At 45.0% G+C, this 13,357-nt stretch overlaps 1 protein-coding gene across 1 annotated transcript in view; it reads left to right on the top strand.

The window, feature by feature from the left end:
- LOC119413705 (tenascin) overlaps nt 1–10,483 on the top strand; it is a 159,992-nt gene extending 149,509 nt beyond the window's left edge. Inside the window, exon 23 of the mRNA XM_037680760.1 lies at nt 10,218–10,483. Within this exon, the coding sequence (XP_037536688.1) occupies nt 10,218–10,328 (111 nt within the window). The 3' untranslated portion in view covers nt 10,329–10,483. The remainder of the gene's footprint in view (nt 1–10,217) is intronic.
- The last annotated feature ends 2,874 nt before the right edge of the window (nt 10,484–13,357 follow it).

Here is a 13,357-nt window from a genome sequence, read left to right as displayed (position 1 = left end):
GTGGCAGGCAAACATGAGGGAAAACACAACATGTAAGACAAGACCCCTGAAACCATACAGGACACCCCCCCCCCCCCCCCCCTCAAGTGATGGCCCCTGAAAGCCCAAAGGAGAGCACCAAAGGACAAAAGTAGGGCACAGAAGGAACAAATGAAAAGCCGACAGATAGGAACCTGGGAAAACACAGAAACCCTAAACCCCCCTTAATCAAGGTGAGAGGTCAGGAGACCTTCCACGGCAGGACAGAGGATCCGGGGGGCGACCTGACAACCATCCATCAGCAGGCCAGAGGTCTGGCGGGCAACCAGGAGACCCTCGACGACAGGACAAAAGATCCGGGGGGCGACCTGACGACCATCCATCAGCAGGCCAGAGGTCTGGCAGGCAACCAGGAGACCCTCGACGACAGGACAAAAGATCCGGGGGGGCGACCTGACGACCATCCATCAGCAGGCCAGAGGTCTGGTGGGCGGCCAGGAGACCACCCATTTATGGCCAGTGGGGAGACCACAACTGCAGGTGAGGAGACCCCTGGGACAGCTGCAGCTTGATAGGCAAGGACCTCTGAAGGGTGAGTGAGGACCTCAGGACGAGCAAGGACCTCTGGGGGGTGAGCGAGGACCTCAGGACGAGCGAGAACCTCTGGAGGGTGAGCGAGGACCTCAGGACAAGCAAAGACCTCTGGACGAGCGAAGACCTCTGGACGAGCGAAGACCTCTGGAGGAGCGAGGGCCTCAGAGCGAAGACCTCAGGATGAGCAAAGACCTAAGGACGAGCGAAGACCTCTGGAGGAGCGAAGACCTCTGGATGAGCGAGGGCCTCGGGAGCAAAGACCTCTGGAAGATAGAGGGCCTTGGGAGCGAAGACCTCTGGAAGAGAGAGGGTCTCGGGAGCGAAGACCTCTGGAAGAGAGAGGGCCTCAGGAGCGAAGACCTCTGGAAGAGAGAGGGCCTCGGGAGCGAAGACCTCTGGAAGAGAGAGGGCTTCGGGAGCGAAGACCTCTGGAAGAGAGAGAGCCTCTGGAGGAGCGAGGACCTCTGGTTGAGCGAGGGCCTCGGGAGCAAAGACCTCTGGATGAGCGAGGACTTCTGGAGGAGCGAAGACCTCTGGATGAGCGAGGACCTCCGGTGTTGGCACGGGAACCCATCTTGGTGCTGGCACGGGAACCCGTCTTGGTGCTGGCACGGGAACCAGATTTGGTGCTGGTACGGGAACCAGTCTTGGTGCTGGCCCGGGAACCAGTGAGGTAGGAGCTGGTGCAAGAACCAGCGTTTCAGGTGCTGAGGCGGAACCCAGCATGGTAGGAGCTGGTGCAGGAACCAGTGTTTCAGGTGCTGAGGCGGAACCCAGCATGGTAGGAGCTGGTGCGGGAACCAGTCTAGGTGCTGGCACAGGAACCAGTCTAGGTGCTGGCACGGGAACCAGTCTTGGTGCTGGCACGGGAACCAATCTTGGTGCTGGCATGGGAACCAGTCTTGGTGCTGGCACAGGAACCCGTCTTGGTGCTGGCATGGGAACCCATCTAGGTGCTGGCACGGGAACCCATCTAGGTGCTGGCACGGGAACCCGTCTAGGTGCTGGCATGGGAACCTGTCTAGGTGCTGGCACGGGAACTAATCTTAGTGCTGACACGGGACCCAAAGAGGTAGGAGCTGGTGCAGAGACCAGCTTTGGTGCTGGTACGTGACCCAGCGAGGTAGGAGCTGGTGTGGGAACCAGCTTTGGTGCTGGTACGGGACCCAGCAAGGTAGGAGCTGGTGCGGGAACCAGCGTTTCAGGTGCTGAGGCAGGAACCAACGTTTCATGTGCTGAGGCGGGACCCAGCGTTTCAGGTGCTGAGGCAGAACCCAGCATGGTAGGAGCTGGTGCGGGAACCAGCGTTTCAGGTGCTGAGGCGGAACCCAGCATGGTAGGAGCTGGTGCGGGAACCAGCGAGTCCAGGGCTGGTGCAGAGACCAGCGAGTCCAGGGCTGGTGCGGAGACCAGCGAGTCCAGGGCTGGTGCGGAGACCAGCGGGTCCAGGGCTGCTGCGGAGACCAGCGAGTCCAGGGCTGCTGCGGAGACCAGCGGGTCCAGGGCTGGTGCGGAGGCCAGCGGGTCCAGGGCTGCTGCGGAGACCAGCGGGTCCTGGGCTGGTGCGGAGGCCAGCGGGTCCAGGGCTGGTGCGGAGACCAGCGGGTCCTGGGCTGGTGCGGAGATCAGTGGGTCCTGGGCTGGTGCGGAGACCAGCGGGTCCTGGGCTGATGCGGAGACCAGCGGGTCCTGGGCTGGTGCGGAAACCTGCGGGTCCAGTGCTGAAACTGCTGGCATGGAAGACCACACAGGTACAGCTGGAGGTGTGGGATAGAGATCAGCTGGAGGTGAGCTGAGAGGAGAACCAGGATGGGCAGGAGCCAGCAGAAGCAAGCGCAGCATGCGCCTCTCCATCCATGCCCGCCGGAACTGCTTCCACATCTCAGGCGAGCTGTCAGCGTTGTCAGCCCTGGTGTACCTGGAGATGACATCCTCCACAGCAATCATCCTCCCCCAGAGATCGCTGGGGCTGCAGAGTTCCTCTCTCCCAGTGACAGGTACGCAGGGGTGTACGGCTTCCTCCCCCCAGGCGACAGGTACGCAGGGGTGTACGGCTTCCTCCCCCCCGACGACAGGTATGCAGGGGTGTACGGCTTCCTCCCCCCGGCAACAGGTACACAGGGGTGTACAGCTTCCTCCCCCCCCAGCGACAGGTGCGACGTCCTCCCCCCCACGAAGGGAAACACATGGGCATGGACTGGGTTGCGTCTGAGGAGGGACGTGCTGGAGTTCGGTGGAGCCGGCTCGGTTCCGCCGCCCGTTCCTCCTGCGGTGAGTCCGAGCAGACTGCCCCCCTCCCTTTGAAGACTGCTCCAGGAAAGCAGGAGGTGGTTGGGGAGGAGGTGGGTTGCGAGGAGCTGCCGCTCTGTGAGAAGGTGAAGAAAGGCGAGGTGGTGAGGCAAAAGACCCAGTTTTAAAAGCCAGGCGCGTACCTAGGTAAAAAGTCTTTTTCCTCTCCTCCTCACGCCAAGCAGTTTTCGCTGCCGCACCGGCCAGGAACTCAAAAAGAGTTATCTTCCTGCTGGGTTTTGTCTGGTCTCTGGATTCTATCATGATCGGCTTCCGGATGTAGAACCCAAAGTGCAGGAAGACGAAAGAGGCTCCAGTAAATAAGTAAATTAGTTTATTAATTAAATAAACAAAACAAAATGCTGACGGGGCAGCTAACTTACTTACTGGAGGGCACGACCAGAGACAGGTCATGAAGCCTTAGGACAAGGACAATCCAGAGACACTGACAAGACACCAAGGGGCTGAATATATACAGACACTAACAAGGTGAAATGAGTGACACCTGCGGTGATTAGGATTAGACACAGGTGCGACAGTGCTGGAACACAGGAGGAGAAAAGCTGGGGGGTGACAGACAAACATGAGGGAAAACACAACATGTAAGACAAGACCCCAGAAACCCTACAACGTGTGGTCAACTCTTGTTCTTATTTGTGGGCAGCCACGTTCCACAGGAAAACTCAGTCCAACTTGGCTACCTTCCCCCGCGTCCGGGAAGTAGTTTGGGGCGCTACTCCCGACTGACAGAAGTTCCCAACTTCGTTGACTCACACAGGGGTCCCAGACCCCTAGCCCAGGTCCCCGACCTGCCTCTTTTAATCACAACTTGTATTTTCTAATCCTTGCACAAGCTTACAACCGATATATTACTTAAAAAAAAAAAAAAACATTTTACACTCAATCTCTACTCACAAAAATATTTTTACAACACGATCACTCAGTGCAACGCCACAGAGAGAATAAATATAGTTCCTCTTACCTGTTTGCTGCCCTGTGGAATCACACTGAATAACCATGTTGATGTCCATTTCTCCAGATACCAATCGTCCTTCTCCAGTATCCCAGGTTTCGGCTCCAAAATTGTTGAGGAAAATCAGCACAACAACTCAGACTTTTCAATTCAATTCGATTCAATTCAGTTTATTTATATAGCGCCAAATCACAACAAAGTTGTCTCAGGGCACTTTACAGGAACATTCACATACATAAAAGCCAATTAGAAAAGTTCTCTATCTAAGGAATCCAGCAGACAAGTTGAATCTTGGCTTCGATGCAGTCTCCCATCCTGAGCAAGCACAGTGGCAACAGTGGAAAGGAAAAACTCCCTTTTAAAAGGAAGAAACCTCCAACAGAACCAGGCTCAGGACAAGCGGCCATCTGCTTTGACCGGCTGGTTGAGAGGACAGGAAGGAGAGACAGACGAACACAGAATGGTAGGTCCAGTTATAGGTCCAGGTGTATCTGAAAGGCAAAAAACAACAACAACACATGTTAAGGACAGAAAAAATAATTACAAATACAAAACAGGTTGAGCAGAGTAAGTAAAGACAGTAGCAGAGTGAAAATTGTGGTCAGTTTGTCCTCCAGCAGTCTAAGCCTATAGCAGCATAACTAAGGGACAGCTCAGGAAACCCAAGCCGACCCTAACTATAGGATTTATCAAAAAGGAAAGTCTTAAGCCTAGTTTTAAAACTGGATAATGTGTCAGCCTCACGGACAGAGATTGGAAGTTGGTTTCACAAGAGAGGAGCCTGATAACTGAAAGATCTGCCTCCCATTCTGTTTTTGTAAATTCTAGGAACCACAAGTAAACCTGCAGTCTGAGAGCAAAGTGCTCTGTTAGGAAAATATAGAACAATAAGATCTGTAATATAAGATGGAGCCAGGTTGTTGAGGGCTTTGTAGGTTAGAAGTAAGATTTTGAATTCTATTCTGGACTTGACAGGGAGCCAATGGAGAGAAACTAAAACTGGAGAGATATGATCTCTCCCAGTAACTCCAGTTAAGACTCTGGCAGCAGCATTTTGGATCAACTGAAGATGTTTTAAAGAAGTATTTGGACATCCAAATAATAAACCATTGCAATAGTCCAGTCTAGACGTGACAAATGCATGGACCAGTTTTTCTGCATCATTTTTAGATAAGGTGTTTCTAATGTTAGTGATATTACGCAGGTGGAAGAAGGCAGTTGTAGTAACGTTTTTAATGTGGGGGATAAAAGACATGTCCTGATCAAAAATAACACCAAGATTTTTAACATTAGAGCTGGAAGACAGATTAATGCATCTAAGGAGGGAGAAAGACTGAAAAATTAATTCCTAAGGTGCCCAGGTCCAAAAACCAAAACCTTAGTTTTGTCTGTGTTCAACAGGAGAAAATTAAGGGTCATCCAGGTTTTTATGTCTTTAAGACATGCTTGTAGTTACAGCAACCTTAAAGCGCTGTGGTACATAACCATCCATTAAAGACAAATTAAGGAGATCCAAAATGTGGACATTAATTAGGGGAAATACCTCTTTAAACAGTCTGGTTGGGATGGGATCTAGCAGGCATGTGGATGGTTTGGATGAGGTTATTATTTTTGACAATTCAGAGCTCAACAGGACAAAAACTGTCCAAACATAAATCAGGCTCTAGTGAAATTTTTAAAGTTGCCTCATTTGACAGGGGACTAGAGATAGTAGAAGGAATGATGGTTTGAATTTTCTCTCTAATTGAAATAATTTTATTTATAAAGAATCTCATGAAGTCATCACTACTTATAGTTGTAGGGACACATGGTTCAACAGAAATGGCACTTTTAATTAGTCTAGCAATAGTACTAAACAGAAACCTAGGGTTATTTTTATTCTCCTCTATTAAAGATGAGTAATATGAAGTTCTAGCTTTACGGAGAGCTTTTTTATATGTTAGCAGACTATCTTTCCAAGTTAAATAAAATTCTTCAACATTAGTAGAGCGCCTTTTTCTCTCCTGGTTTATAGATGCCTGCTTTAAAGTACGTAACTCAGAATTGAACCAAGGAGCCAGTTTCCTCTGATTGATTACTTTCTTTTTCAGTGGAGCAATTTTATCAAGTGAAGTTTGTATTGAAGTTGTAAGATGATCAACTAGATGATCTAAGTCACTGTTCTCTGATGCAATACTCTGCAAGACAGAGGAAAACATTGATGGAAGAGATTGTTTAAATTTGGTTACAGCATTTTCTGATAAGCACCTGCTGAGATGAAATTTACTCTCAGTGACTGTGTAGTCATTTAATGTAAACTCAAAGGTTATTAAAAAATGGTTGGACAGAATAGGATTTTGAGGAACTATTACCAATTCCTTAATCTCTATACCATAGGTCAGAACTAAATCAAGAGTGTGATGATAAGAATGAGTAGATGTGCGGACGTTTTGGGTAAAACCAAATGAGTCTATTAAATTATTAAAGGCTATGCTTAAACTATCACTTTCAACATCTACATGAACATTGAAATCACCCATTATGATGATTTTATCAGTATTTAATAGTTAGTCAGTTAAGAATTCTGAGAATTCAGACAAAAACTGAGAGTAAGCGCCTGGTGGACGATATATAACAACTAGTAAAAGTTGCTTTTCTGATTTCCATTTTGGATGAGAAAGACTAAGAGACAGTGATTCAGAAGAATCATAACTAATAACTTGTTTGGCATTAATCAATAATCCTGACTGAAAAATAGAAGCTACTCCTCCACCTCGGCCAGTTGTTCTAGGAACATGAACATTTAAATAATTAACAGGAGTGGATTCATTTATACTAACAAAATCCTCCTGTTGTAGCCAAGTTTCTGTCAGACAGAATAAATCAATATGATGATCAGTTATCAGTTCATTAACCAACAAGGTGTCATGAAGTCAAGTCACTCTCCATGGGTTTTCATTCAGCAACTTTATTTGTCAGTCTTCAACAGCTTTAGCTCTCTCCCTAACTACGTACCCCTCGTTATATCCACAGGTGTTATATAATTAGTTGCATTCCATCCTCATCCATTATGTCCCTGTCTTATCCTGCAGTGCCCCCTAGTGACTAAACAAGACTATTAGTAAATCACATTACATCTCCCCCTTTTTGACTTCTTCAGTATTTAAACCCTGTTTTACAATGAAACAACATGCTGATATAACTCCTACAACAGGTGAAAAACATAGAACCTTGTAAAATTACACAATTAACATTCCTTTTTTTTTTTTTTTTTTCATTCATTCACTGAAGTTCAAATATTAAGTCATAACATAATCCTTGAGCCTGACCAGAGGTTTGACAACTCTCCCAGACAAGGTTTGCTGCATTGCAGGTTTCGGGCTCAACGGTGGAATAACAACATCAGAAACCTGCGTGTGTGTAGAATTCATAGCATCTGAGTTGCGCACCAAACCAGATGTTGGGTCAGTAGTCTCTCTAAACTGAGTCTCTGGTGTTGTTTCTGGCACCAGATGAATATGTCTCCTGTTTCTGCGAGTGATATGTCCATTTCCAGTTTGTACAAAATAAGAACGGGGCTCTGGTGCCTGAGCAATAACCCTTGCAGAAGTCCCCCAGTTCTTTTGTCCATCCAACTTGACTCTCACTTCCTGAGCCTCTTGTAATTCAGGCAATGGTCGAGCAGAGTGTCGTCGGTTGTAGAAATAGCAGTACGAATCCTTAGTTTTCTTATCTACTTCTTGAACCGCATAATAGTTTATTTGACTTGGAGAAAGATGTTTTGACAACATGGGAACTGTTGTCCTGACCTGTCTTCCCATCATAAGTTGTGCTGGGCACAATCCTGTCACCGTGTGAGGAGTAGCTCTGTAGCTTAAAAGAGCTAAATGCGGGTCCGGCTGTCTCAGAATATGTTTTGCCACTGCAACACTTCTTTCAGCTGCTCCATTAGCCTGGGGGTAGTGTGGACTGGATGTATGTTTAAAGTTGTATGCTGCACTGAATTGCTTGAACTCAACTGATGTAAACTGCGTTCCATTATCAGTTATCAGCTCAAAAGGGATCCCCCATCTAGCAAAGATGCTTTTCAAATGGGAAATGACTTGTTGACTAGTCATGGAAGATAAATGTGCAATCTCAATATCTCGTGAGAAATAATCCACTACAACCAAGTAATGTTTCCCATTATGATCACAAATGTCAGCTGCAGCCTTCTGTCCTGCTCCATCTGGCAGAGGTGTTGGAATCAAAGACTCCTTTCTTTGAGATGCTTTATTTTCTTGGAAAAACTTACACATTCTAACCAATTCTGTGATGTTTCGTCCAATCCCTGGCCACCATACTGACATGTTGGCTCTAAGTTTGCATTTAGTTTGGCCCTGGTGACCATCATGAATCTGTGACAACACCTGTCGACGCAGTAGTTCTGGAACAACAATTCTGTCGTCATACAGAAGTAGACCATCAGTTGTCGACAGATGAGCTCTGGCAGCATAAAAACTCCACAGGGTGTTGGGAACCTGTGAAGGTTCTTCAGGCCACTTATTACTGACATAATTACATACAGTCTGTAAATCTGCATCTTGACAGGTGGCTCGTCTGATGGCATCCAATCTGTCTTTTGTTATCGGCCTAGTTTCAATCACTGCCTGTACATATGCTCTGACATCATCTTCTGTGTCTGATTCACCACTGATTGGTAAAGGGTTGCGTGACAATGTGTCAGCCACAATGACTGGTTTTCCTGGTACATGGCACGCTTCTGCGTTGAACTTCATCAGCCTCATCAGGAGTCTTTGACACCTGATTGGTGCTTTGTCCAAATCATAAGAGTTTATTAGTGGGACAAGCGGCTTGTGGTCTGTTTGGAGACAAAACTTTTTCATACCCTGTAAGTATCTTGAAAACTTTTCACATGCCCACACACTTGCAAGACATTCTTTTTCAATTTGTGAATACCTTTGTTCAGATTTAGAGGAAAGAGATCTGATGTTCAATAATACACATTTAATGATTTTATGATTTTGCTGTGGTAAAATAACTGTTAATTTTAATAAGATTTTTATGGTTTATATTTTTAGAGCTGATTTTTGGTTTATTTAATTTGAGCTGTGGGCTTTTCAGCCTATTCACATGTTCTCCTCATTGGTTCAGAGATACATGGAGAAAATACACAATAATCAGTCAGAGAGATTCAAGTTAAAAAGTATTACCAACATTTATTAAAGCTTTCAGCTGAAAGGAGACGCTCTTACCCCAAACCAACAGAGACAGAAAAAACCAAGACACGTCTGACTGGAGCTTCAGCTTCTCCTGTATTTAAACACAAAAGCTCCACCCAGAAACGTGTCACGCATTCTTTCAGTTCTTTGTCTAAACTAGTTCAAACTGATGTCTTCATTTCCTGGAAGTCCTTTTATGGAGTTGTTTTATTATTTTCTTCTGCCGTTCCAGTTTACTGGTGATCTTGTCATCAGGTGGGACACACACCAGCAGCTCCCTGTTAGTTCATGTCCTGTACACAAAAAACTTAAATACATTCTCTGACTTAGTTCACTCTGTACTTGTTGATACCAAAAGACAAGAAGATCCAAAAGTCCAGCAGATACAGATAAAGGACAAGATACAGTTGTGAGATATCGAGCAATACAGCACAGCAGATAAGAGCGTTTTTGCACCCTCCATTTGAAGGGCTTCATCAGTCACCAGCAAAACCAGCAAATTGGTTGGTCCACTAAAAGAGTGTACTGCTTAGAGGGAAAAACAGTTTACTTGGGACTCCTCAGACTGATGGTGTTGCTGTTATGTGCTGAGCCATCACAGATGAGCAATACCATGAAGCCAGGACTCTGCGGTCTACACTCATCTCCAGGCCAGCGGTCACTCATTCAGGGATGAAGATGTTCACATCCTGGATAGAGAGGAACGATGGTTTGAGAGGAGTTAAGGAGGCCATCTTTGTGAAAAGAAACCGTCCATCATTAAACAGGGGTGGAGGCCTCCAGGTTCAACTGTCCCCCTCTTACAATGCTGTGATTGCTAGTATCACTCAGCCCTCTGTGAACAGTAAACAGCCATCAGTGTGCTAATGATCCATTGTTAGGCTGATGGTCCTTCTTGAGCATGTGATCAGCTGGTTTTGGTTGTCAGCAGCAAAACTGGTTGATCCACTCTGAGAAGGTGCTATTTAAGAGACTGAGCTGAATACAGCTCCTCAGACTGAGGAAGTCTCTCGGATGAGAGACGAAACATTTCTACATTTGTTGTTGTTGTTGTTTTGTTTTGCTTTTTGAATGTCCAGAGGACCAGATTAAACTTTTTTAGACATGACTAAAACTTTGTGTAATATTAATTATTGACCAAAGCGTGACTTTACGTTTCCTGTTTCTGTTGGTCTTTTCAGGGTGTGAACTGGTTCCACTGGAAAGGCCATGAGCACTCGATTGAGTTTGCAGAGATGAAGATCCGTCCATCCAACTTCAGAAACCTGGAAGGACGGCGGAAACGATCATAAAAGACCTGAAGAGCTCTAGACCTGTCAACAACAACATAATCAACACTACTACTTCCGTCTCTGGACTCTATGAACCACCTCTACCCCTCCCACACTGCAGCAACCAAAGCCTCTTCTACCAAGACCTCTCCACCCCCCCCCCCCCCCCCCCCCCCCCCCCCCCACACACACACTCACACACACTTACTGTTTGTTGACAACTCAACTTCTCTTCCCATTTTGATATACAATTACTGCCCGTGCAAAAACAGTTGAGCATAAAAAACACCTTCAGTTTTGTTCACTTCAAAAGGAGTGACTCCACCTTCCCTGAGTTGGAGCTCGTCACGAGACGCAACATTTGTCGGGGGTGTGTGAGCAGATTGGGCATTAAATATCGTAACCAGACAGTTTCCTACTTTCCATCTTTGCAGTGTTTAGGGTTTTTACAGGCTGTTCATTTAACTATTCAACACGGTCAGAGCCTCTTTAATGAAAGTTATAAAAGCATAATGATTCAGTCAAATAACCACAAAACAAAACTCTTTTCCTTGTATAAAACTGTACGTGTATGCATCAAATGTCAACATTTAAAGAGATGTTACGCATCTCGACCTGACGTATTCATTGTCTTTGTGCAACGTAATTCATCTCTTTACTGTTGCTTTACCCCAACAAGGTCCCCACCACCACTACCACACCTCCCCCCACCACCACTGTTAACATGAGCCAACTCCTAAAGATGGAAATCAAAAGAGGAAAACAAGAAATTAATGAAAAATTTTTTTTTTTTATAACATTCATATCCCATGTCCTCAGAGATGGTAATCTTTCCCCTTCATCAAGTGAGTCCCTGAAGGCATCACACTTGAAATTAAAAAATAAAAATTTAATACTGAGAAGAGAAAAGACACGTTTTGTTTCAAGGTTTGTTAGATCAATCCAAGGCGGGACCTATTATTCAGTATATGCGGTGATTATTATTTTTATTTTTTTTGTAAAATGTGAATACAGTACATATATGTAGAGGGTAAAATGTTTTTGTGATGCTTGAATCGTAAAAGAAATGAGGGGGAAAAGGCCAATTCTAATTTGAAATTCAGTGTTTATATTAGGGCCTGGATGTTTTTGTTAATAAAAAAGTTAGTGTTTGGACAGGCCAAAACTCTAGAACTAGCCCCACCCCAGCCCCCACTTGGCAAGAAACTAAACCACTGACCTTCTGAAGAATGCCTGTATGAATTACGTTTGTTTTTGTTGTTTTGTCTGTTTAGAACTGGTTGAACTACAAGTGTGTTTCTGTAAACTGAAAACAATAAATAATTTGTTTAAAAGACAAATTTTCTTGATTTCTACATATTTCACAACTTATTTTCACATATTTGGGCTGAACAGTTTTTAAGTTAGTCTGATTATAACCTCCAGGAACCACATTTAAAATATCAGAACAAAGCCAATATTTTCCTGAGCTAAGACCTAGTGACCAGTTTGCAACAATATTTGCGAGGACATCTCCAAAATGTTTCAAAATGTCTGCAGGAGTTTTGAATTTCCTCACATTAGGTCACAAAGACAGTCTTGTCACTTGAATTAGTCACAAACCAAAAATCTGTGCATTATTTTTCAGAATTTCTAACCCTTCTTAATATAATTTTATTTTTTAAGTAAGCTCAGTAATTCTAGAGCGCCAAATCTGCATTTTGACACTTGGACTTGAACCCTTCTAATTACAGATAATATCTGGGACTACAGCCTAAATGTCCATGTCCAGCTGTCTTCATTTCAATAGTATTCTTCAGTAGATTAAATATGAACAAAGTGAAGATTCAATGAGTCTGCTGCTTCCTTAGACAGAGAACTTTATTAATTTGGCTTTTTTTTAAATATATGTGAATGTTTCTGTAAAGTGCCTTGAGACAATTTTGTTGTGAACTAGTGAAGTTAGTGGTTAGTGAGTTAGTGGTCACTAACTCAGGAGCCAGGCAGAAGGAGAAATCCCACACAAGACAGGCTCTAGAGCAATGTGGATATCCTAACTGGGCCTTCCTGAAAGCAGAGAAGAAACCCAAACAGGACTCCAGTCAGCAACAGGTGAAAAGGAGGAACCCAGACCCAGACCAGTGGTCATTCCATATGTTGAGGGAGTATGAAAGAAACTGAGACGTTTATTTTCTAAACATAACGTCCCAGTGGCTTTTAAACCTCAAAATACATTACAGCAAAGACTGGTTCATCCCAAAGATCCAGTCCCCCAGCACAAACAGAGTAATATTGTGTATGCTGTTCAGTGTCAGGAGGGTGATCAGTCTTACATCGGGGAAACTAAACAGCCACTGGCCAAAAGGATGGCCCAGCACAGAAGATCAACATCATCAGGCCAGGATTCTGTGGTCTACAATCATCTCCAGGCCAGCGGTCACTCTTTCAGGGATGAAGATGTGCACATCCTGGACAGAGAGGAACGATGGTTTGAGAGAGGAGTAAAGGAGGCCATCATTGTGAAAAGAAATCGTCCATCATTAAACAGGGGTGGAGGCCTCCAGGTTCAACTGTCCCCCTCTTACAATGCTGTGATTGCTAGTATCACTCAGCCCTCTGTGAACAGTAAACAGCCATCAGTGTGCTAATGATCCATTGTTAGGCTGATGGTCCTTCTTGAGCATGTGAGCATGTGAGGTTTTGGTTGCCAGCAGCAAAACTGGTTGATCCACTCTGAGAAGGTGCTATTTAAGAGACTGAGCTGAAGACAGCACCTCAGACTGAGGAAGTCCTCAGGATGAAAGACGAAACATTTCTACTTTTTTTTGTTTTACTTTGTTTTGTTTTTTGAATGTCCAGAGGACCAGATTTACCTTTTTTAGATTTTTCTACCTGGATTATCATCAGGATACTTGTCAGCTATTTTTTGCTAATTTCAGCCTTTTTAGCACATTTCATAATTTATTAACTAATTTCTGCTTAATTAAACCTAATTCAACAAATGTGTTATTTCTGCTTTTTTCTGCTAACTTAGGCTCGTTCTTCCATTTCAGCTGCATTTCAGCATATTT

Source organism: Nematolebias whitei, chromosome 8, assembly GCF_014905685.2.
Source record: "Nematolebias whitei isolate Nwh7 chromosome 8, NemWhi1, whole genome shotgun sequence".
In the NCBI taxonomy this organism is placed as follows: domain Eukaryota; kingdom Metazoa; phylum Chordata; class Actinopteri; order Cyprinodontiformes; family Rivulidae; genus Nematolebias; species Nematolebias whitei.
Note: the sequence above shows the minus strand (reverse complement) of the source record. Positions and strands in the feature narration are given on the sequence as shown.